The 26,005-nt window shown below is 39.9% G+C and overlaps 2 protein-coding genes across 7 annotated transcripts; one reads left to right on the forward strand and one right to left on the reverse strand.

Annotated features, from left to right (window-relative positions):
• Positions 1-1,368: 1,368 nt before the first annotated feature.
• Positions 1,369-18,425, reverse strand: thbs4a (thrombospondin 4a). 3 transcript variants are annotated; one of them, XM_078170766.1, is made up of 23 exons: positions 18,311-18,425; positions 14,564-14,688; positions 13,465-13,662; positions 13,084-13,331; positions 12,851-12,953; positions 12,651-12,742; positions 11,394-11,445; positions 11,085-11,287; positions 10,860-10,997; positions 10,290-10,370; positions 9,536-9,688; positions 9,093-9,398; positions 7,409-7,568; positions 6,342-6,460; positions 6,205-6,257; positions 5,951-6,035; positions 4,598-4,694; positions 4,337-4,515; positions 4,116-4,164; positions 3,785-3,981; positions 2,118-2,290; positions 1,889-2,028; positions 1,369-1,799 (listed from the first exon to the last, which is right to left on the reverse strand). In XM_078170766.1, the coding sequence occupies exons 2-23, from the start codon at positions 14,643-14,645 to the stop codon at positions 1,762-1,764; spliced, it is 2,946 nt and encodes a 981-aa protein (XP_078026892.1). In that variant the 5' UTR covers positions 14,646-14,688; positions 18,311-18,425; the 3' UTR covers positions 1,369-1,761. The 3 variants fall into 3 exon arrangements, with proteins under 3 accessions (XP_078026892.1, XP_033474705.1, XP_078026891.1); XM_033618814.2 differs by lacking the exon at positions 18,311-18,425 and having other exon boundaries at positions 9,093-9,200; positions 9,294-9,398; positions 14,564-14,825; XM_078170765.1 differs by lacking the exon at positions 18,311-18,425 and having other exon boundaries at positions 14,564-14,825.
• On the forward strand, positions 18,373-25,262 carry mtx3 (metaxin 3). Of its 4 annotated transcripts, none has more exons than XM_033618454.2 (9): positions 18,373-18,476; positions 20,348-20,417; positions 20,913-20,989; positions 21,108-21,200; positions 21,288-21,470; positions 21,570-21,646; positions 21,903-22,060; positions 22,319-22,462; positions 22,570-25,262. In XM_033618454.2, the coding sequence occupies exons 1-9, from the start codon at positions 18,384-18,386 to the stop codon at positions 22,575-22,577; spliced, it is 903 nt and encodes a 300-aa protein (XP_033474345.2). In that variant the 5' UTR covers positions 18,373-18,383; the 3' UTR covers positions 22,578-25,262. The 4 variants fall into 4 exon arrangements, with proteins under 4 accessions (XP_033474345.2, XP_033474344.1, XP_033474348.2 ...); XM_033618453.2 differs by having other exon boundaries at positions 22,319-22,407; XM_078170767.1 differs by having other exon boundaries at positions 18,404-18,476; positions 20,328-20,417; positions 22,319-22,407.
• Positions 25,263-26,005: the final 743 nt, after the last annotated feature.

Consider the following 26,005-nt stretch of genomic DNA (forward strand, 5'->3'; position numbering starts at 1 on the left):
GTTCCATTCTCCGTAAGCATAATGTTTCTTTTCATTGCTTTGCAGATGATGTCCAAGTGTACCTTCCTTTAAAATTAAAATGTAAGGACTCTCTGCAGCCTCTGTTAGCTTGTCTTAATGACATAAAAACTTGGATGGGCCTAAATTTCCTGAATCTAAATGATAATAAGACTGAGGTTATTGTATTTGGATATCCGGAATGTGTAAATGACTCTGTTGGTGCTCTGGGCCCCTTGGCTTCCAAAAACTGTTCTTTTATTAAAAGCCTTGGTGTCACTTTTGATAGTGCTTTTAAGTTTGACAGGCAAATTGGTTCTGTGGTCAAAGGTGCTTTCTTTCAGCTTCGCCTGCTCGCCAAAGTAAATCCCTATCCCTCCACCAAAGACTTGGAGAGAGTTATCCATGCCTTCATTACGTCTAGGCTTGATTACTGCAACTCTCTGTATGTGGGCTTAGATAAACGTTCTTTGCGGCATCTGCAGCTAGTGCAAAATGCTGCTGCTCGCCTTTTGACCAGCACGAAAAAACGTGACCACATCACACCGGTTCTGGCCTCTTTGCATTGGCTTCCTGTCCGCTGCAGGATTGACTTTAAGATTTTGATGTTTGTTTTTAAGATATTGAATGGTCTGGCACCCCAGTACTTAGCTGAACTCATCCATGTTCACACACCAGCTAGAGCACTGAGGTCATCAAATGAGTTGCTTCTAGATGTCCTGATATCTAGGCTCAAAACTAAAGGCAACCGAGCCTTCGCGGTGGCTGCCCCAAAATTGTGGAACAGCTTACCACTGTATATTAGATCTGCCCAGACTCTTGAGATATTTAAGTCGTTGCTGAAGACCCATCTTTTCTCGTTAGCATTTGACGCATGTTAAGCCGAACATTGCCGATGTATGGACTGTTTTTATCGAATTTTGTGCCTATTGTGCACTTTATTTTGTTTTCTATTGTTACTCTTAATATTTATATGTACTGTGTGCTCTAATACTGTATTTTTCTATTTCTATAGTTGTATTTTAATACTTTAGTGCGTTCTAGATTGTACAGCACTTTGGCAAACCTCGGTTGTTTTAAATGTGCTATATAAATAAATTTGACCTTGACCTTGACCTTACTAATAGGCTAAAAGTAGGATTAGTTTTAATATACATTCCTCCTTTTTTCCCCCTACCTGTCAAACACACACAACAACCAACACAACCTTGTCCCCCTATCCCCTGACAACATTAATTTACTGGCCTGTATTTACTGTTCTTGTTTTGTTAGCGTTTTGTACTGTCTTGAAATAAAAAAGGAAGAAATTTGAGAATGTTGCTGCATGGGTCACAATGATCTCAAATAAAAAAACGACATTGAACTTAGTGGTTTTCTTAAATGCTCTGGATTTTATTGAATTTGCAACATATTCAAAAGGTACTGCATCTTTAACGGTAAAATACTGATAAACTCCCATGTGAGATACTGCATAGACATACACAGAACCTGCTGATGATTTATACAAGAATGCGCTGACTTCAGTTACACACTAAGTATATAATGCCCAATGCGATGCTTTCCAAAGAGCTCCTCACTCCAATGACAAAGTTAAAATACTATCACTAAAAACTGTCCACCATGTTCCCTCTCACATTCATCTTTCTGTCTCTAACTCCTGCCCTCTACCTCTGTTGCAGCTCTGCTCCGTTTATCCACTTTTTCAGCAGAGCTGGAGTTGTTTCCTCGATAGATCGCTCCCCTTCTCTGGCGTCACTCTGTCTTCTAGGCATTGATATCCTCATAGTCAGCAGGAATGGTGTCTGTGGGGATGAGAAAGAAAAGGAAACTCATAGGCATATTGAAGTGTTTATGTAGCTGACTGGACTGCTTTCAACTTGCAGACACTCACCATTGCATCTGTACTTCAGATTGGACCAGATTATATTTTCCTGAGAGAAGCAGAACACGCCCAGTCTCCCGCCTCTCATGCTGGTGTCAATGATTACCCCTGTGTCTGCCACCAGTGATGGGCCCTCAAAGAAGCGAGCCCTGGTTCACACACAAGGTGGAACTTGTTCAGTTAGTTCACACAGTATGAGTGTGTAGGTCTTTAAGTGCTGGTGTGTGTCTGTTTGTACCTGATGTATCCAACCTGCGGTCTGTGCTGGAGGAACCAGCGGTAGGAGACCTTGTCCTTCCAGCCAACGTTCCTGGGGTCCTTCCACAGGAGACGCACCTGGTTGGGGGTGTCTCCTGTGTGCCAGAGGGAGTTCCTCATGTGCTCACCAGGACCCGTCTTTGACTTCACAGCCTAGTGATAAAGAGCCACATAGCATGAGAGAAGGAAACACACCTCCCCAAGGTGAAACTCAGGAGGTAAAGCAGGGTGTCCACAATCACAGAATTGCCAGATTCATGGGTGGATTATGAGACAAAGGGCCCCTGGACACAGATATGCAAAAGGCCCCACCACCTCTCCTCCATAGGGGCCTCTTTGGGCTAATTTGATGTCTCTTTTGGTCATTTTGTGTCTCTTAGAGATAATTTTTTGTCTTTTCATTTTTACCCTTTTTTATAGTTATTTTGTGTCTCTTAGAGGTCATTTTGTGTCTTCTTTGGTCATTTTGTGTCTCTCCAAGATCATTTTGTGTTCTTTTTGGTTGTTTTGTGTCTCTTATAGGTAATTTTGTGTCTTTTTTTGGTCATTATGTGTCTCTTAGAATTTGGTTTGTGTCTTTATTGTCGTTTTGCGTCTTTTAGAGATAATTATCTGTCTTCTTTTGGTCATTTTGTGTCTCTTAAGGGTAATTTTGTATCTTTTTTGATTGTTTTGTGCCTCTTAAAGATAATTATGTGTCCTCTTTTGGTCGTTTTGTGTCTCTTAGAAACAAGTTTGTCTTTTTTTGGTCATTTTGTGTCTCTTATGGGTAATTTTGTATTTTTTTTTGATTGTTTTGTGTCCCTTAGAGTTAATTTTGTGTCTTTTTAGTTGTTTTGAGTCACTTAGAGGCCATTTTGTGTCCTTTTTGGGTATTCTGTGTCTTTTAGAGGTGATTTTGATTCCTTTTTTGGTCATTTTGTTTCTCTTACAGGTAATTGTGTCTCTTTTTTGGTTGCTTTACCCTTTTTTATAATTATTTTGTGTCTTTTGCAGTCCTTGTGCATCCTCTTTTTTATGTTTGCATCTCTTTGCAGAAGTTTTGTGTCTTTTTTTGTCAGTTTGTGTCTCTTAGAGTTAATTTTGTTTCTTTTTTTGTCAGTTTTGTGGCTTTTTTGGTCAGTTTGTGTCTCTTAGAGTTAATTTTGTGTCTTTTTTTGGTCATTTTGTGGCTCTTAAAGGTAATTTTGTGTCTTTTTTGTTGTTTAACCCTTTTTGGAGGTATTTTGTGTTTTTTTGCATTCCCTTTGCATCGCTTTTTTATGTTTGCCTTTCTTTGTAGTGGTTTTGTGTCTCTTTGGGGTAATTTTGTGTCTTTCATAATTATTTTGTGTCTTTTTTGGTTGTTTTGTGTCTCTTAAAAGTAATTTTTGTGTCTTTTTTGGTCGATTTGCATCTCTTTGTGGTCATTTTAAGTCTCTTCCTAGTCAGTACATGTTAATTCGAGTTACATTTTGAAGCTAAAGGCCAGAGGGGCCCCATGGCCTATTGCTGTTAGGCCCATTCAGTAATCCATCCATGGGCAGATTGATCCTTCTGTCAAGTTGTCCTTGGGCAAGACACTGAACCCCATATTGCTTCTGATGATCAGACAAGCACCTTGCACGGTAGCTTGCAGCCATCATGTCTATAAATGCAGCCATTTACCTTGAGTTGTATTCCCGGCTCAGCGACGGCTCTGAAAGGCGCAGCCTGCCAGTAGGTTTGTTCAGTCTGTTTCCACATCACCACGTAGAAGGAGGAGGAGTCCTGGTAGCCAAAGATGAAGCCAGCATAGTCATCATCCGTTACCGTGTTTACGTGGAATGTTCCCTCGAAGTCAACCCCACTGAAAGCTTTGTAGCCTGCAGATGTGGACAGTAGAGAAGAAATACCCAACATATAAGGCAAAAGCTGACCAAAAAAAAAACCCCACACTGAAGAAGACGGGAAATGTTCTGTTGTTAAAAAAGACTGTATGAAGGTATTCTGTGCTCACCTACAGCAAGGCCAGGGTCAGAGTTCATGGTCTGAACTATCTCCATACCCTGTCAGGACAGAAGAGAGCAGCTTCGCTTTATTTGTACCATTATGGGACTCGTGATGGTGATCAAATTTTACAAACAGTACAGTGTTATATGGGCCCAACTGATGTGAGCTGTAATACCCTGTAACAGAGGCGAGTTAGGAAAAGGGGGTTGAACTTTGGCTCCTGCTTACCTGATTGAGGACCACCCAGTTGGGGTCAATCTGAGAGTCTCCCTCTGGATCCAGCACTACGGTCTGATAGGCTCTGAAGTCAGTCAGGGTGACCTCAGCGTTCTCCGGGCAGTGGTCAATTCTGTCGATGATGTCGTCTTTGTCAAAATCTCCTTCGCATGCGTCTCCAACACCGTTCCCTGAAATACAAGAACACAGCTTAGGGGAACACACATCAGAAACACATAATCATACCAGGAACAAACATGAAGTGATACTAACTATCAGTGTCCTTCTGGTCTGGGTTGGGAACTAGTCTGCAGTTGTCATCGTTGTCCAATATGCCGTCATTATCATCGTCATCGTCACATTCATCTCCCTGTCAAAATAAAGTAGCACATTTGGAGTGGTGTGAACACATCTGAAAGTCAGCAAACATGAGATGAATTATTGAAATATGATGCATTCAATTAATTAAAGGAACACCCCCTCCCACCCCCCCCCACCCCCCAAAAGACCATTTGTACATGTTAAATTAAATTCGTAAAGAAAACTTTTTCAGTGAAGTTCCATAAACTGAGAAAAATATTGATGAATTGAAGTCATAGGGGACCGCATTTGCCACATCCATTTTCATCTGCTTAGGTCGCAGGGGCAGCAGGCCAAGCAAAGCACCTCAGATGTCCCTCTCACCAGCAACGCTTTCCAGCTCCTTCTATGGGACCCCAAGGCATTCCAGGCCAGGTGAGATATGTAATCCCTCCAGCATGTTCTGGGTCTGCCCTGGGGCCTCCTACCAGTGGGACGTGCCCGGAACACCTAACGGGAGGACGCATCCTGATCAGATGCCAGCACCACCTCAGCTGATCCCTATTGACACGAAGGAGCAGCAGCTCTACCATGATGTCTGAGCTCCTTACCCTATCTCTCAGGCTGAGCCGAGCCACCCTACAAAGAAAACTCATTTCAGCTGCTTGTATCCGCAACCTCATTCTTTCGGTCACTACCCAGAGCTCATGACCATAGGTGAGGGTTGGGCCGTAGATGGACCAGTAAATTGAAAGCTTCGCCTTCAGGGTCAGCTCCCCCTTCACCATGACGGTCCGGTGCAGTGCCCGCATCACTTCAGACTCCACACCCAACCACAACGAATCCAAAAACTGAGAAAATTCTTGATGACTTTAAGTCATAGGGGACCACATTTAACAACAGCAAAACTATATCAAAACGTCTGTTTATAAACTCTCATATAACTTGCGCAGTATAATCCAAGTTTCATTTATCCAGTCATATGCTCAGTAGTTTCCAAACAGACAACACTCTCTAACAGGAAACTGACCTGAAATCTATGCTTTCTTGAAAACCAGACTACATTGACAAAAACAATTTTTTTAACCTGAGCTTTACCTGAATTGCTGGTATTCCACTGTATCCATGGGTAGTTTGTTTGTGTCATTGTGCAACCTAACTGAATCTGAACCGACTGATTAAAACACCAAAGTCACAAAATAATAAAAGCAAACTGGTCTAAAATTACTGAATTCAACGAAACACAGGGTGAGTAATTGATATAGAAATGGTCATTTGGGGGGTGAAGTAGTCCTTTAAGTTAAGTATGACAGAAGAGATTAAAACCATTCCATCCTTGTCGGTGTCCAGCTGAGAGGAGTTGATGATTGTGGGACAGTTGTCTTTTGTGTTCTGGTGGCCATCACCATCACTGACAAAGAGAAGGTAGAGCAGGTTAAACAAATGGCAAAACTTTCTTTATATAAATACACATGCCTATATATACACACATTTATATACATGAAAAAAAACTGAGTTGGGATTAATAAAGTATATCATCTTCTTCTATTCATACCACAGGTCATGATAATAGACTCTACCTGTCTATATTGTCATCACAGGTGTCTCCTACGAGGTCATCATCGGAGTCGGACTGCAGGGTGACAAAATACACACTGCTGGTCAGAGTTATGGGAGCAGATGAATCTTTTTGTCAGGTTGTTGTTTGGTTTGTTACCTGGTTGGGATTGGCCATATCAGGACAGCTGTCACAGACATCTCCCACCCCATCATTGTCTCTGTCGCTCTGGTCTGGGTTGGGGATTTGCTGGCAGTTGTCCAGGATATTCTTCAAGCCTGTGAACATAAACACCTCAGCACTTTTATTTCTGCGTTATGTGTAAAAGCGTTGACAGGAAAATCAGAAAAGCCTGACAGAACACAGCCAGACACGGTCTGTCAAACGCATCACCAGATGGCAGTGTTTGTTTAAGACGAAGGTGAAATAGTTTCCAGTGGCCTTCAATGCCTGGCGGAGGCTTACCGTGGAAAAAATGCTTTTCAGAAATGAGACAGACATGACCAAGCGCTTAGAAATCCAGCCTTGGAGTTAAAGACGTAACCAAATGATCAAGGGGCTGGAGCTCTGCCAAACTGAATGAACACGAGTCAACAAACAGAGTCTAAACATGGAACATGCATAAGCATATAAAGTTAAACGTCCAGGCTCACACACAAAGGCAAGAGGTAAACAATGTTTTTCCAATGGAACAAATGAGAGGTGCTCTAAAAGGGGCAATCAAGTGAAGTATGTGAGACAACACTTATGATTCCAGTTGGAACATTTTAACATTTAACACTGTTCTCTAGTGGGGTTTTTGAATGTTTTGGGTTTTCTTTAATGAGGCTTGGGTTGTTTCCCTGAAAGCCAGTGATCTAACCAGCAGGGGATGTGAATTGGAAACAGACACAAACAAGACCAGGAGGATATTTTAAACAGATAAAGAGCTGCCAGTTCAGTGAAAAAAATGTCCACACTTTCCACCAGCAGGACTGTAAAGCTTCTATTCTTGTCCTGGCGGTATGCAGTTTGGACAACCTTCACAGACACGGTAGGTGTCAAACGTGATTATTGCCATTTGGTTTCACAATGTGTTTCCAAATGTATTAACTCAAACTGATGCAATAAAAGCAGTAGTGGTGCAGTTGCTACACCTCCTACAGAAATGACTGTCCAACTGTTTTAGCCACTGTGACCAAAACTATGAGATTTTTCGACTGATAAATAATAACAAACACACTCACCATCCCCATCCATGTCATCATCACATTCATCTCCCAACCCGTCCTGATCAGTATCCCTCTGTGAGGGATTGTCGACCAATCTGCAGTTGTCACAGGCGTCACCATGGAGATCCTTATCGCTGTTCTTTTGGTCCACATTCGGAGTGAGCCAACAGTTGTCCTAGGACAGAAAAATAAGGTTTACTGTACAGTGTTGTGTTTCTCAAATGTTTTTTCTAATTATTTGTTGCGACCCCTGCTGTTAGCCAGTATTATCTGGATGTTGAGCTGGGTTGAGTGCGAGATGGACTGGTAATCAAGGCTTTGTGTGGGCCCAGATTTATGCTCTGTCACTTATTTGCTCTTTCTCCCTATGATGTATCAGCCTTCCTTAGTTTATCCTTGATTACCTTTTGCTTAAAATGATGCATCTCACATATTTGTCATGGCCCAAGAGCCAGGTTATGACATATAATCTTTGATACAGTTGACCACTCAATTGTTAAGCTAGACTTCACAATCTGGTTGGCCTCTCTGGTACTGTTTTTAATTGGTTTTAATCCTTCTGACAGAGAATTTTATGTAACAATGGATGTATGTTCATCAATAAGCTATTAAATGGATTGTGGGGTCCCCCAAGGCCCAATTTTAGGTCCAACACTTTTTAATCTTTACATGCTGCCACTTGGAAACGTCATCAGGAGACATGGCATCAGTTTCCATAGTTATGCTGATGATACACAGCTGTACATTGCCGTGTCTCCTGATGACTCAGGGCCAGTTAATGCATTTTTTAACTGTATTTTAGATATCAAATCCTGGATGGCAGACAACTTTCTTCAACTCAAGCAGGATAAAAAACCAACGTCTTAGGCTCAGAGAGAGAAACTCAGTGCAAAACTGCAAGAACTGTAACTAAAACCCTGTCAAGGGGTGAAAAACCTCATAGTTATCTTTGATTGAAATCTTAGTTTTGAGCCACATATTAGAAGTATAACCAAAATTGTTTCTTATTACCTTAAGAACATTGCCAGAGTGCAACTGTTTCTCTCCCAAGCCAACACAGAGACACTAATGCATGCTTTAATTACCTGCAGAACTGATTACTGTAATGCTCTACCTTCTGGTCTTCCTAAGAAAAACATTACTCAGTTACAGTTTTTACAAAACTCAGCTGCACGTGTGCTGACAAGGACCAGAAAGAGAGCACACATTACGTCAATTTTAAAGTCTCTGCATTGGAGTCCTGTGTGCTTCAGAATTGATTTCAAGATCATTTTTTTGGTTTATAAAGCTCTTAATGATCTTAGTCATATCTATTTATCAGATTTGCTTTTATCTTATGAACCCTCAGGTCTTCTCGCCATGGCCTTTTAATAATCCACAACGTTAATCATTTCATAACTATGGTCCACATCTGTGGAACAGTCTGCCAGAAGACCTGAGAGAGTGTTGATGTTTTTAAAAGCAAACTCAAGACCTACCTTTGTAGCCTGGGTTTTAACTGATTTATTATTATTGTGTATGTATCTATTTATTTATTTTTATTAATCTCTTTTTCTAGCTGGTATATTCTTCTATTTTGTTACTTATTTATTTACTTAATTATTGACTGATTTAAAATTGTTTTCAAAGTGAGAGTTGCATTCCTTTTCATAAAATTGTTACAGTGCACCAAAATATGTGAGAGCTCATTGTTACCTACATCTATGTTAATGATGCCATCACTGTCTGCGTCATCATCACAGGAGTCGCCCATCCCGTCCCCATCTGCGTCCTCTTGGCCAGAGTTTGGCACAAACACACAGTTATCCTGGAAACGACACAGCAAAAACACATGCAGCATTAATTTATAATACCAACATGAATTACATGTAAGAGAGTGCAGGGGTGTATTAATGAGTACCTGCTTACAGTTGCCGTCTCTGCACTGAAGTTTATTGTCAGGATATGCGTCAATATCTGTGTCCTTTCCACACACGTAGCCATTACCTGCCCAGCCAACACCACACTAACACACACAAGAAGGAAAAAGCACATCATGACATTTCATGTAAATGATGTAATGAGAAACAGCACAGGTTTTCTTTCATGATCCAGGGGGATGCGTACAGCTGAACATGATGTCAGTATTGACTAAATTCTTACCACACAGCTAATGCTGCCATCTCTCTCTAAGATACACTCAGCATTGATGTCACAGGGGCTGGGCTGACCATTGGGGCAAAGCCTGGTGCCATGACATCCACGTGTCTGGTCACCTGTGAAGCCAGTTTTACACTCTCCGCAGCGGAAGGAGCCCTGGTGAGGAGAGTACAGAGTCAGAAACCAAGACAGTGTGATGATAACCACACTCTCATTTAAGATAACATTTAGAATACATTTCAAGGTCCTACTCCTTATATACAAAGCCCTAAATGGACTACAACCAAGCTGCATTGCCAACTCCCTTGTTAACAATTTGTCTTCAAGAACACTGTGATCATCTGCTGCTCATGTGTTGGAGGTTCCCAGCAGAAGCAAAATGAAAATCCAGGATGCGGCCTTTGTTAATTACACCCCAAAGATATGGAACACACTACATATAGATACCAGAGGAGCCAGCTCACTAAGGCTAAAACTCTTTCTTTCTCTTACACTTTGTGTCTTTTAAACTGTTGAATTTTAATTGATCTTATGATTTATGGTTTTCCAATTTTATGATTTATTGTTTTGCTAAAATTTAGCTACGATGCCTTCTATGTATTCTATTTTCATCTTATTTTTGTTTTACATTGTATCCTGTTATACTGAATTGCCTGTTGCATGTAACTTCCTTATTGTAAAGCATGTTGTGCTGCGTTTCCTGTATAAAGGTGCTATATCAAGACAGTTTATTATACAGCAGTTTCAGTGGTCTTACGATTGTGTTGTAGCAGTGTGAGTTGGGAGTGCAGCCTCCATTCTCTGGTGGGCTCAGACACTCATCTATATCATCACACACCTGGAAAGAACAGATGAAAGTTAGTTTATTGATTCATTCATTCATTTTATGTAACCGCTTAGGGGTTGCGGTGGGCTGGAGCCTATCCCAGCTGACATTGGGCGAGAGGCAGGGTACACCCCGGACAGCTCGCCAGACTATCACAGGGCTGACACATAGAGACAGACAACCATTCACTCTCACATTCACACCTACTGACACTTTAGAGTCACCAATTAATCTGCATGTCTTTGGACTGTGGGAAAAAGCCAGAGCACCTGGAGAAAACCCACACTGACATGGGGAGAACATGCAAACTCCGCACAGAAGGGCCCCCCCAACCTTGGTTCAAACCAGGAACCCTCTTACTGTAAGGCGACAATGCTAACCACTGCCCCACTGTGCCGTCCTGATAAAAGACAAGAAAAAGACTTACATTCTTCTAACAGGTACAGATAAATCAAACAGATGAGTGTTTTCCATACAGTGTATTAATGTTGTTTGTTGTACCTGTTTGTTAGACTTGGCATAGGACACTCCCACTCCATTTAACTCTGGTCCGCTGTATCCCAGAGGGCATTTCTCACAGCGGAAACCGGGAGCAGTGTTCACACACAGGACACCAGGGTAACATGGGCTAAACTGGCACTGAGACACACACACAAAAAACATGGTGAACAAATGATAACTACAACTGGTTACATAAGGACGCATAAGGAAACATATAATCCATACCTCATCTACGTCATCACAGTGTACCCCGTCTCCTGTATATCCATCAGGACAGGGGGCACATTGGAAACCCCCCAACTCTGAAGGGATGCACATGCTCTGTCTGAAACAGGTCCCAGGTGGACACTGGGTCAGAGGCTGAGGCCGCATGACAAACTGTCCAGGATCTGGAGTTTGAGCTGGGTTAGTTGGATTGCCCCCAAGACCTGTGGGCACACATGGGCAGATATTAAAGCAGCTGGTTAAAATGTCACTGTGACAGTATAGTGTCATGATTTCTGTATAAATGATCATCATTTTTGTAGTGCTTACCACAGGCGAGACACTCTGCGATGGTATTCCTAAGAAAAGTTGTCTCCTTAATCTGAACCAGAAAGAAGCAGAGTGTGAACTGTTAGTCAGGACAAACTGTGCTGCTCGGGTAGTTGTGTTAGCACTTTACAGCTTATATCATTAAAGCCAAATCTGAATCATATGTTTCAGTAACTATTAAAGGTCTGTATGAGACCCAGAAGTTTTAAAAAGCTATAAAATGCGTGTCTGCTAAGGCAAGCTCCAGTGATCTGTTTCCATACATGAAGGATTCTCTCCGTGTGTCTGACAAGTCTGAGATGCTGAGCTATATAACGAGCATTTCATCGCCTCAGGCTCCCTGTTTGATGCCTTATCTCCTAACAAATCCTCTGCTTTAAATGAGCGTCTGAAATCATCCACTTCTAACTGCTGCTGAGGTGAATTTCACTTTTACTCAGCTGTCTGCCACTGAGGTTACATAAAGTCTTGAAACGAGAGAGCTGCAGCAGGTCCTCGGAGTCTGGATTCTTACTTTTCACAAGAAATTGTTGATTTTATTGCAAAACCAATCTTATCCCGAAGAAAAAGGAAATTCCAAATGGTTGTGAATCAGCCCACATTCTTTCACTTTAATAAGTAGGGAACTCCTCTAAACAACCGGGGACCTATCCATATTTTCTGCTACTAAAGGTTCTCTAAAAATACTTCATAATTAAAAAGCAACCATAAAGGTGGCAAAAAAACATCATCAGATTATTGGACTGTTTATTAGAACTCCATGGTGAAATACTGTGGTATTATACTTTTATTTTCCAAATCATCTTGAACCAGTAAAATGTTGTATTTTCTCTTTCCATCAGGAAATGTCTCACCTCTGTGAGACACACAAGACTGAGACTAGGGTGTCAACAGGTATCAGACACTTAAATTTACTGCTTTTAAAGGCCCTTTCAAGATGATTTTAACCAAATTTAAGACAGATAAATAATATCTTTCTTATTTAAGCATTGCAGTCAAGTATAAAGATAAATATGTAGTCAAGTGCAGAAGTAGGCTTTTTGCAGGAATATGGTTATTAGAGTGAGTTAGGTTGATCTACATTTTGCCAACAGTTAAGTATTAGGTATCAGAAATGTGGACTCTCACATAGAAGAGCTTGACACATTCAAATTAAAAATGAAAAGATGGATAACTGAAATTAATGACTTACAAGCCATAATATTTACAAAATAATTCAAGATATTTTAAGGCTTACTGGGGCACAGGACAGGTTACCTGCTGGTGGAGCAGCTCCTTCATCTCAGCAAACATTTTCTTCAGCTCCTGCATGGTGGCCTTGTCCTGTGCCGCCCTGCCTCCCTGGATACCTGATGGTATTCCCACAAATCACAATTGGAGAATTAGACACACAACACACGTCTACCAGGTGTAAGTTTAAATGACTGCAGGTGTCACATGCAATCTGTTCTTCTCACTTAACAGCTGCAGAGATTCACGCTGATCCATGCTGCAGTCCTGCAGAGTCGCCACATTATCTATGGTGTCCTCTATCACCAGCTTCAAGTCTGTCAGTTCATCCTTACAAAGGAATAAATACATTGAATGATCACAATGAAAAACACATGGCATATGTCTGTCAAGGTATTGCACTGCTCAAGCAGTGTTCATAATTACACTGTCATGTTCGAACTGTAAACTTCTTAATCACCTGTCCACTAGACTGCAGTGTCCTAAGTGCCACCTTGTTGGGACCTTGGGGGAGTGACCCAAATGCAGCGGGCAGATCCTCCAAAGTGTGCACCAGTCTGCAGTCTACATAGATGTGAAGGCGAGGTGGACCGCCCTGTAAACCACTGGCGTGTAGCATCACATGGTGATCTTGCCCATCTGCCAGGGAGGCGTGATTGAAACTGGTTGTGCCAAATCTGCCGTCAGTCTTCTGGTAACGAATGGTAACTAGAGAGGGAGAGAAGCAGGGATGAAAGAGAGACAGAGCGACAGCAGGAGAGCACTGAAACATGTAGTGATAATCTAAACTGTTTAAGTAGTCGTCGCAGACACTGTTACATGTGTTAATATAATCACTCACCCTTGCTGAGTTTGGCCTGCACACTGAGCTCCAGGTACTTGGTGTTATCTTTGGGGTTGATGATACTGTAGAGAGAGGTGGGGGCCTTGCTGTGGAGCCTGAAGGAAGACAGGATGAACGCCTCATCTCGCCCTTTGTTCTTCAGGCTTCCTTGGAGCAAGTCTGGCAGGCAGTCAGGAGACACCAGCAGGTCGTAGACTTAAACAGGAAAGGACAGTTAAACACCTGCGTTATACTGTCGTATAAACACTGTGCCATGATTGTAATAAAAGTTCAGAGAAAAGGCACAGTTAAACACAGACAGTGAGGGAACATACAGCATAGTGGTCAGTTAATAGTGTGTAAGATGCTTATATTCAGTGTACCTGCTGAAAGACCTCAATCTGATACACTAGATGTGGTGCTGAGTTTCTTTTTTAGTCTCTATTAATGGAGAGTTTCCTCAGTGTGCCTTGATGGCTATGGCTTGCAGTGTACTGTGGATTGCTACTGCTGAGTCAGTGGTACTTTATTATGTGTGACAGTGTACCTGTGTGTATTAACACATGCATATGTGTGTGTGTTAAAGTGCACGTTCATGTTTGTATCCTGCCGTGTTTTATAGAGTGGTAGACTGGAGTCGCAGAAAGGGAGCTGCAGTAAACTCTTTCCACTGGAACAAAGTAACCCGCTGTCTCACACACACATGCACGGACACATACACACACACGTACAGTACACACACTGCACACAGCTATTAGCTGAATTCAGGAATAATACAAAGTGACAGGAAATTTTATGGAAACAGTTGTGTGTAGATTCCAGGCAAATCAAAGTTTTGCACATGCACTTTCTCAGATGGCAGTTAGCGTTTTACCATCTAAAACTGATTTACGTATTTAGGTCAGACCGTTACTGGAGCCACAAAAAAGTCAAACAAATCAAACCTTGTTATTTGCGGGCTTGCTGCAGATTAGAAGTTGTAAGACCAGACAACAGATTGTAAGGGATGCACAAAATTGGAAAAGACAGTAACTGAAACAGACCTAATGGACAGTGATGTAAAGAGGTCTAAAGACACATGTTTTCCAGAATAGCATGGATGGTGAAAAATACTTACTAATGCCTTGAGCTGTGACAGTGAGCACCAGCTGTTGCAGCACCAGAGACAGAGCCGCTGCTCTGGCCCACACACCCATCATTCAGTGCAGCAGTATGGGACACACCTCAGCAGAAGATTTATCCCTGAAGAAAAAAAAAAATTAGTTTCCACTTGTGGATCAGAACAAGAATCACAGATTAATCACCTGCTTCAACACAGAGTGATGGAAAAACACAGATGTTAAGGCAAAATCTCAGCAGAGGTGAGATGGTTTTGTGGACACAGGCACAGCTTTTAAAGGAAAGGGGAGTGTCCTTGCACTCTACTGTTGCGAAAGTGGCACAGTGTCGGGACTATTTTAATAGTTTGTGGGAGTGTCCCCTTTCTACTATATTTCCATCGAATGATACATGTTGTCCCTGTGTGTAAAAGCTAAAGCAGTATTACTACATACTAGAAATATTTAAACCAATGAATAAGAAATTATATTGTATTTTATTCTAAAAAAAGACTCAATGACTTCATTATTTATACTGCATGAGCAAAATGTATTTTTTAATGTATTTATGACCCTATTTCATTTAGAGTCAAGATAAAGCTTTTAATCCTTTAGTCTCTGTGTCGACTGTCTTATATAACAGCATAAAAAGTATTGTAAATCTGTCTGTAAACAGTCAACCAACTCTAAATCATGTCTGATATGGATTATGACTGTGTCTCAAAGGTGGAAAACTTGACTCCAGGTGGCCATTGTTCTTTTCAAACATCTAGAACTTGTGTCATTGATGTGGATTTCGTCTCTCATCTTTGGTTAGCCAGCTGAATTATATAACAGTGTACCACATGCTTTTAATTTTATGTAATTTATTCTAACTTGTACTACATGCCTCTGCAAACCTTCCCTAAATTCCAGCTGCTTAAGAATGTGGGAAGGGAAGGACAAAGAGGGCTAGACTCGGGACCCTGGAAACATTTCATGATAGATGTCTGGTACTCGTCTTAAAGCTTTCCCTACAAATCTCCAGTACATTTCAAAGTCTCTGCCGCAGGTCCGAGCCAAAGACAGAGACATTTACCATCCCGCTGAGCATTATCACCGTGTATCCGTTAGTGTCTGGCTGTCTGGTCGCCAAACACCTGGCTGCCTTCAAACAGCCTGACAATCAGCCAGTGGAGAGAGATGTCATGCTTTTGTTGTGGAAAATAAGAACAGTTCCACAATTTTTTTTCTCAATAAAAAATCCAAATATGAAATGCTGACCTCCATTCCTGATCAAGACAGTCAGTCTCTGTGGACATGGAAGCCAATAGTACATCACTGTTCTTTTCAACCTTTACAAAAATGCAATGCAGTCTTTCACATGTGCACAGAAACACTTCACAGAGGATGTTGTGATTTTAGATGTGAAACCAAAGCTCACCCTTCCAAATGATGTGTGTATCTTAAAATTCACATGATATAATACATGTTTTTAACTTTGCACATGCATGCAAATCTTAATGTGAAAACTTAATTTCACATGTGAAGTGAAACATTTCATATTTTACATTTCAACTAATTAACTAACTAACTAGCTAACTAACTAATGTATTATCCATCCATTTTCATAACCGCTTATCCTCTTGAGAGTCGTGGGAGTGCTGGAGCCTATCCCAGCTGACATTGGGCGAGAGGCAGGGTACACCCTTAACTACTTAACTAATAAATAAATATAAACTGCCTGACAGTAACTATTAGCTAACAATTAACTAAGCATCAACTAACTAACTAACTAACCATTACCTAAGTAAGTAAGTAACTAACTAACTAACCAACTAGTTACTGTATTATGTAATGTTAATGATTTAAATAAGTAGCCATTAACTAACTAGCTAACCAAATGTAAACTAACTGGCTATTAACAAACTATTAACTTATTAACTGTCAACTAACTATTAATGAACAATTAACCAAGTATTCATTAACTACTTAACTAATAACTAAGAAATTGACTATTAACTACATGACAGTTAAATGTTAACTATTGTTTACCATTACCTACCTACCTACCTGACTAACTAACTAACTAACAAATTAAATGGCTATACAAACTATTAACTTATTAACTGTCAACTTACTATTAATAACCAATCAACCAAATATTCATTAACTACTTAACTAATAAATAAAGATAAACTGCCTGACAGTTAACTATTAGCTAACAATTAACTAAGCATTAACTTACTAACTAACTAACCATTACCTAAGTAAGTAACTAACTAACTAACTAACCAACTAGTTACTGTATTATGTAATGTTGATGATTTAAATAAGTAGCCATTAACTAACTAACTAACCAAATGTGACCTAACTGGCTATTAACAAACTATTAACTTATTAACTGTCAACTAACTATTAATGAACAATTAACCAAATATTCATTAACTACTTAACTAATAACTAAGTAACTGACTATTAACTACCTGACAGTTAAATGTTAACCATTGTTTACCATTACCTACCTACCTACCTACCTACCTACCTGACTAACTAACTAACTAACTAATTAAATGGCTATACAAACTATTAACTTGTTAACTGTCAACTTACTATTAATAACCAATCAACCAAATATTCATTAACTACTTAACTAATAAATAAATATAAACTGCCTGACAGTTAACTATTAGCTAACAATTAACTAAGCATTAACTAACTAACTAAGCATTACCTAAGTAAGTAACTAAGTAACTAACTAATTAATGTATTATGTAATGTTAATGTATTAAATAAGTAGCCATTAACTAACTAACTAACTAACTAACCAAACGTGACCTAACTGGCTATTAACCAACTATTAACTTATTAACTGTCAACTAACTATTAATGAACAATTAACCAAGTATTTAAACTACCTGACAGTTAATCTATTAACCATTGTTAACCATTACCTACTTACCTCCCTCCGTCCCTCCCTACCTACCTACCTACCTGACTGACTGACTGACTGACTATTTATTAATGAACAATCAACCAAGTATTCATTAACAAAATAACTAATAAATAAGTAACTATTAATCACCTGACAATTAACTGTTAACTAACAATTAACTAAGCATTATCTAACTAGCCATTACCTAACTAACTAACTAACTAACTAACAGATGAAGGGTGTACAGCATGTAAAGCCCTGAGAGGCAAAACTGTGATATTGGGCAACATAAACAAAAATGTAATTGACTTGACTTCTGTTTTGGGCCAGTGGGTGATGGTCAATTTCCCTTCTGTATATCTGCACACAGGCCATTTTATAAATGCATTCCAATTCTGGGGGGGGGGGGGGGGGGGGTTTCTCCTATTACTCCAAAGTAATCAGTACCTTTGAGACTGAGAGTTCAGATCATGACTTTGGTTGGCAAACCACAAAGTCCATTAGTAGCTGTTCTGGAGCCTTGGATGGCTCACACAGTCCTCCTCAGCAGATGGTCCTGCCAAGTTGGATTTGTTATTACATGTTCTTATGTTGTTTTGTGTTAATGCATTTCTCATTGTGTTAACTATTTTTGTGCCCCCTCTCATAACGGTGCAACATGCAGAGTTGTTGCCAGGATGGCTTAATTTTTGCCTCACCATTACTTTCAATTCTATCTTTTTTTCCATCATTACAAACAGTTAATGGGTTTTTACTGGGAATAAATAAATTATTATAATTGATGACATAAAGATGCATTCTCAAAAACAGCAGTCATTTTAAAGAGACATAAATATCCACATCCATGTGTCACCTCAGTATTTTGATTTCTTCACCTCTGCACGCTCTGCTATGACAGGTACCGCGTGACGTCACCAGCTCCTTCCATGAACCAAAACATGGCGGCTGCCATGGAGCTGAGATGCTGGGGAGGAGACTGGGGTTTGCCTTCTGTCCACAGCGAGTCTCTCATAGTTCTGGTAAGGTTGTCGCCTGCTTGTGAAAAAACACGGTCATTATATCCAGGCCTGCCTTTAAGACGAAATGTTTCCTCTCCGCTTTTCTCTGCGTCTTCTCTGTGTACCTCTCTGGTTAGCTTCCATGCTAACATGCCAGCTGCAGCTGGCTGGTGGGGCTAGCTGCTCGTGCTCAGCTCGATGTGCAGGACAGAAAATAATATTTCCAGCTCAGTTGTGTGTTTGCACAGCTGCAACATTACCTTTGCTGACTGCATGCTCTGTCCTTCATTATAAAGTCAGAAGTCTCTGTGTCATAGCTAACAGAAATGTGGTACTTCAAGGTCAGCTTGTTGAGGCTCTGATTGTGATTTATCTGGGTACATTCCTCTCTTTCTCCCCGCGAAGCTATCGACGGTGGCCGAGGCAGTAATAACATGTCAGAAAAATAACATTAAGTTGTTTGCTCGCTGTTTATCGTGTTGTTATATGTTAGCATGTTCATGCAGTTACAACTCTGACCACAGGGTGACACTTTCACTGATGTTCATACCCAGATGACACATTGACTGTATAAAGGAGTCATCTTTTAGGCATTTACTCAGTGATAATAATGTGTTTTATTTTGGTTTGCATTGGTTAATTGATAGGAGTCTAATGTATTTATAAAGTACAAGTGTCATGTTTGTCACAGTTTGTCAGGCATAGTCCTGAACTTATTTCCATCTTTGCACCTGGTGTACCTGATGCACAGGTATTTAGCAGTGACCCTTTGAAACCTGGAGCTACATCACTTTTCTTGCAAGAATTTAAACCTTTGAACCCTGAGCAAATTGGTGTGTTTCTTTGAAAAACATGGGAAAAAAGGCAATGAGCAACTTGGCAAGAAATATCCCACAAATTGCAAAAAAACAAACAAACAAAAAATAAATAAATAAAAATAACTAATTTTAAAATAGAAAATTACTTAATAGAAAAAAATATTATGAAAGAATTATGATATTAATAATAATTAGTATTATTACATATTAAAATTATGTTACAGAATTATTATGATTTGTAAGCACTCTTTTCAGGTCATTTTCTTGTAGGTTTGTTTCAAACTTTCTTTCCTTTTTTAAATTTTATTTATTTATTTATTTATTTTTCTACAATTTTTTTGTTTATTATTTTATTTCTTTTACTCATTTCTTGCTATTTTTTGGGTCACTTCTTTCATTGCGCATTGCTTTCTCCCCATGTTTTTTTTTTTTTATTATTATTAATGTAACATGTATTTTAGAGTTAAATCCAACAGAAAATTGACAAAATGCCAAAGATTTGCTGGTCCTATCTCTTCCAAAGTGATGATTTGCTGTTTTTTTCTGTTTTATATCCTTGTGAACTGGACATCTTTTGGTGTCAGATAAAATACAGCATTTGAAGACCTCACATTGGACTCCAGAAAATTGTGATAGCTAGTTATTGCTAATATTTGACATTTTTATACCCTAAACAATAATGAAAATAATTAATTGTTGCAGCCCTAATTGCCGCATCTTTTTGTCTTTTGTTTTTTTTTCTGTTTGTTGTTGTTTGCTTTTTAGCTTGCTTTGTTTTTCCTCTTACTATAAATGAAACTGTTTCACTTGTGCTAAATCTGTATTAAGAGTCAGTGCCAAATTCCTACTGAAGGAGCTTTGATTGCAGTAAGCGTTCACCAGTATTACAAGACTGATATCATACAAAGCTCAGCGTTGATTGCACTATTACAGTCCTGCACTGGAGCCAAGTACTTTGTATTTGGATCAATAGTCACAGCTAACATCTTTGGCAGACTCTGAGATCATCAATGCACTTTTGGTCGTCTCATTTTAACATCTCTTCTGATTCAAGTGTGTGTTTTTTTCTTTCAGGCATACGCCAAGTTTTCAGGTGCAAAAATCACAGTTTCTCCCATAGACTGGACATGGAAAACTCTAACAGGTGGGCTGCATCTTCCCATAAACCTGAATTGCATAACATTGAGATCCAGATGGGGATAGCTTGATATGCACATAGGTCGACAGAGAATTCTGTTACTAACATAGGAATGTTTAACAAATAAATACAGTGCTTTTAATTGTACACGTTTGTAAAATATATCCATATTATCCATTTGGAGCTTTCTTAATGCTCTTGAAAATAACACATTACAACAGCAAGCATACTTAAAAGTAACATGACAACTTGACAGCTCCAATACGTTAATCGTTCAAGTCACGAAAGTTTTGTGGATCCAAAAATGTGCTAGTAGAAGTGGAAAAACACAGATTTAAAGCATGGGTTTATGTTTTATGCATCAGATTTGGTTACAAAATGAAACAAATTCATGTAAATTGTAGATACACACATTACATCGTACACAACAAGACCTTAATAACATGTTAATGCAGATGCCGTGCCAGATGTAATGTCTTCCTCCTGTCGTTCAACCTGCAGGGACAGTCCCAGAGTTGCTGTGTGGAGACTCTACAGTTCAAGAACCTACACAGATTCTCAACTTTCTGAGGAAACATGTAAGAATGAATGCCAGGAAAGCTCACTATTCATCACCTGGTCATTATGTCTTTGAACCCATTCATCAGATTCAGTAGATTTACTATAATATTTTTGATTTTTCCTTTTTTGTTCCAGAGGTTTAATGCAGACTATGAGCTTTCAGCCAGACAAGGAGCAGACACAATGGCATACATCGCTCTGCTTGAAGAGAAACTACGACCAGCTCTGGTATCACCATCTCTCTTCTGCTTTTCCTTGACAAGAACTTCTGTGTAAATACTGATAATATTTAAAGTGATGCTTTCTGTCCCACAGCTGCACACATTTTGGGTGGATGCAGAAAACTACGCCAATCTGACACGGCCATGGTTTGCCTCTCGCTCGCCTTTCCCTCTTAACTTTCTCGTTCCTAATCGCCATGCCAACATTGCCCTCTCCCGCATCCTTCTAACCAAAGGAGAGGCGCCACTGCACAGAATCACTGAGGTAGAGGGAAAGGTAAATGTTGACTTGTCTGATTCATCACTCACATGTTGTGTCATCCCTGTGACTGCAAAGTTTTCTCAAACTGTAAATCTTTCCCACTGTCTGCCTCAGATCTACAGTGATGCTAAAGAGTGCCTGAATCTCCTCTCCTACAGACTGGGAACGGCAAACTACTTCTTTGGCAACTCGTAAGTTCTTTAATGTCATTTGAAAGACATGCAGGTGCAACACTATTAGAAAACAGAGAGGATGAAAAAGCCCCAAAAATTAAGATGGAAATGTGTATTTTTATTAGATTTGTGGTCAGGAGTCTGTGCCAGCGTTAGTTTTTCTCAATAAAAATTCAGTTGGCCAAGTGACAACCATTAATCACAGTAAGCAATAGACCAAATTTTGATCTATATATTGGGATTTATCTACATTTATTTTTGCTTGTGTTTGTAGGCCGACCAGTCTGGATGCCTTTGCATTTGGTTTTCTGGCTCCAATTTACAAAGCGGGTCTCCCCAGCAGTCCTCTGCAGAGCCACCTCAGACAGCTGGACAACCTCACAAGCTTCTGTGACAACATCCTCGCAGTCTACTTCAGCTCGGACCACCCTTGTAAGATTGCTGCACACACTGGAATTACTCGCACTCTTGGGGCTGTAGCTTGGTGAAATTAACCCACAAAGATGAAGGAGAAGTTTTGCTTTTCATGAACACAAAACAACTAACATCATCAGCATATTCCCTCTCCTTTGACTGCATGCTTGCTCTTTGTATCTGCTCTATTGACCTAACACTGTTTCTCTTCCACTGGCTCTCTCGGCTTTCTCCTTCTTCCTCTGTGGGGGTCGTCACTGTGTAATCTCTCTGCAGGTCCTCCTCCACCTGTTCAGGAAACAATGGATGCCAACCTGCAGAAACTAACTCAGCTTGTAAACAAAGAGTCCAACTTGATAGAGAAGGTGCTTCTGCTTTCCTTTTATCGTCTTTGCATGGGTTCATGGTTGCATTTGGCAGGTACAGTCTCAGCTGTACTAAAATTAGTGTCTCTCACTGAATCATTGTCACATTATTTTCTGCTCGTGCATGTGCACTCTAACTTAACTTGACATCTTGTGCTGTAGATGGATGACAACCTTCGCAGCAGCCCTCAGCACAAACCCCACAGACCAGACCCCAAACCCAGTCTGGCCAGTGAGAAAAACTCAACTCCTGCCTAACCCCTGACCTGTCAACCCTGATCCAGCCTTATGATCGGAGGAGGAACAGCCTGTAGATGAAAGGTGCAGTTCTGAATCTGACTCAACGTCCTCAAATAAAAAAATGTTATCCAGCTGAACTATAGTTTGAATGGAAAATAACCTAATAATTAATGGAATGACTATATAATTATCAAAGAGACTATTTTACAGAAGCGTAATGATGATAGATTTCAAAGATGCTGGTCTGAAAGAGAAGGAAAAGTGCATGTGTGAGGATTTTTAAAAAGGTTGAGCGCATGTATGTGGTTATGGATGGAATGCTATGAAGTGGTGTTTAATGAGGAAAAAGCAAAGTTCAAAGGAAAGCTGAAGGAAATGAAAAGTCCAGCAGGGAAAAGAAGTGGTGATGTTTGACCTCTGGATGGACCACTTAACCTCTTCTTCCATTTGTTTTCCGTAAGATAGATATATTTTAAGTTCAAGTTTTTTGGTTTTCCCTCACTCTACAGTTGATGCACCGTAGGAAACATAGAAACATCCTCACCAGTTTCATGAGGATTTTGATATTTGTTAAAGCGGAAATAGATGACATATCAACTTTCCCCCCTCATCGCTTTACGTTTTCCTCAAAGCCTATAACTACCAACGACACAAAGCACACTGCATTTTGTTTTTCACAGTTACTTCTGTATAAATTGAGCCTTCATTTTTCCAGGAGCTCGTACCCAGTGGCCGACAGAATTGCATAGTGAAAGCAATGCTATAGGTGGTGCAGGAATGAGTCCTTAAACCTGGAAATGAATTAGCATTATTGCACTCCTGGTTCCCTCGTCTGAAAGTCAGTGGGTTATTTGAATGGATTTTTTTTAGATGCCTGAAATAAGGTCTGTGGTTAACAGTTAACACAAGTATAAGATATAAGAGATAGAGTACATCAGTAAATACCCTACTCGTGAATTTTGAAGCCTTTCGGGAGCTTAAAAAAAGTTTGCCACAGCAGAATGTCATCACAAGGAACACGGCTGTACAGCCTTGTTTTGGTGTTGAAGTTAAGTCATGTGACCGCGGTGTAGTTTGTTTATAGCCTAACGTTAGCTTGTTACCTCTGACGATTGTATTTAGCTTTCAAAAATTATGAAAGTGGTGTTCATTTGTGACAATTACCTTGCTGAACACACCCTGTAAGCATCATAAACTTTTGTTTTTTTCTGCAATAATGCAAAATCCAATGGAAAAATGCCATTGACTTTTTGACGAGGGAGCCAGGGTGACGCTAACTTCCACATCAGCCTAAAGAAAAACACCATCCCTGCAGAACTGTATTAGGGAACCAGTCTAAACAGCAATGGGGTCATTATTTTTTAGCCACTACATCATGCAATCAACATTTACTTCATTATCATAAGTTAAAGCAAAAAAACGTGTGTATTTACACTTTAAAGATACACTGATACTAAGATAGTACAGTGTTGTGCTAAAGCACCTAGATTTTTTTAGTTGTGTTTCTCCAGTTTATAAATCTGTGTCTTCTCATGGAGGACCTCAGATCCTTCAGCAGCGCTCTGAGCGTACGTCCTTCCTCAAGTCCACTGTAAAAACATTCTGTAAATTCTAATTTGATTTAGTGTAATGTACAGTATGTATGCAGTCATGACTATAAGGATATTAATCCCTTATTTTGCTTTGCTCTCACCTCCTCGGCTTTGTATAGCTTGTATAGTTGTAAATATTTTCATGGTTAAAATCAATGCAGTTTACTGGTGGTTTCCTCTGATAGGGCTGATCAGCTTCTTCACAATCTTTGCTAGATATACTGAGGTAATAGAAGGGCCTTACACACTGTATAGACATATTCATGCAAAATATGAGGGACTAATTTTAGTGTGTATGTAGGACTATCAGAAACCAGTATGTCTCGCAGTTTAAGATATTGTGTCATTAATAATCCACTTGCTGTTGTTGCCATGGGTTTCCACAATCAATCTTGTACAACGTTTATTTTGTTGGTTTTTCTGCCGTGTTTTCATTTGCTGTGCCTATTTAACAGTCAACTTGTTGAAAGTTAAGTGTCTGTCCCATTTGGGAATGTCTCATTAGCTGCCTTTTTATTTTTACTGTCTGAATTTCTGGAATTAGACAGTGAAATGAGTTGCCACTTTTTTTCCCCTTTTACTGTCATGTTGCCTAATATCCTCACAGCTCATACATTGCCTAACTGTGTCTAATCCATGTGATTACTTTCATTATTTCTCTGTGTCTAGAAGTATTAATACTTACTACTTGTTGCAACTTCCAGAAATAACTTCATGGTTACATTCCCTTTAAAGCACCATATCCTGAAACAAAAGCATTCATATGTGTGTGTGTGTGTGTGTGCTGCCAGTTACAAAACGCTGTTGGACAACAAACAGGCTTGTGAGGACCATATGGGTGCAGTGTGTGCCTTCATGACTGCTGGTGTCTTTGTACACTTGTCAGAATATGACCAGTGTCCTTCATAATTTTGATACATTGCCATAAATTATCTTTGTCACTTCTGTTACTGTTGTTCGTCCTCTGCAGATAGTTGGAAACAACTGTCGTCATGTTATTGAAATACAAATATGATAATCCAACCACGACCACTGTCTGTCTTTTTTCAAGCATCTTGATATTTAACTAAAGGTGCCGATAAACAGTCCTCTGGAGCCTGATTTAAATTACACGAGAGCTGTTTGCCTCCTATAGATGTTTCCTCCATGTACTAATCCAATGCAGTAAGGCGTGCTATTGGGTGATTTGTTTTTCCAGTAACAATTACAGAAAATTTCACCCTCGCCCACCACGCTTATTTGCGTGATTGGTTGTTTAGATGTCGGGAGGATAGAGAGCTCTTTGTTTGGTTTTGGCCTCAGATGTGGAAAAAATGAGAGTAATTAAGCTGAATGGAGATGATGCATACTTGACATCAGATATTGTCAAAGTCATCGGTCACGTGTGGGAGAGACTCCTGCTGAGGCTTCTCTTGGCTGCCTGTTTAATAGGTGTGGTAGAGGGAAAGAAGGAGTTCATTTGGATCTGTTGGCAATTTTTAGCTAAAGAAAAGAAAATTGTGGTTGTATTTTTTCAATTGTGGTGATTTAATGACTTTATTGTCACCTTGTTTTATTTTTCTGAGCTAGAAAGAGATTTGTAAAACAAATTTTATCTGATAGTGTCAAAGAAGTCTGGGGCTGACATGAGGTACAAAAACAGTCAGCAGCAGTGACACTGGGTCCTATCTTTCCACTGTCACAAGAACAGATCCTTCCTGAGTCCTGCTATAAAACAAACTGTTCCAACTTCCCATCCCAGTGTTATCAGCCCCAGTAAAAAGAGG

Source organism: Epinephelus lanceolatus, chromosome 9 (assembly GCF_041903045.1).
Source record: "Epinephelus lanceolatus isolate andai-2023 chromosome 9, ASM4190304v1, whole genome shotgun sequence".
Classification (NCBI taxonomy): Eukaryota; Metazoa; Chordata; class Actinopteri; order Perciformes; family Serranidae; genus Epinephelus; species Epinephelus lanceolatus.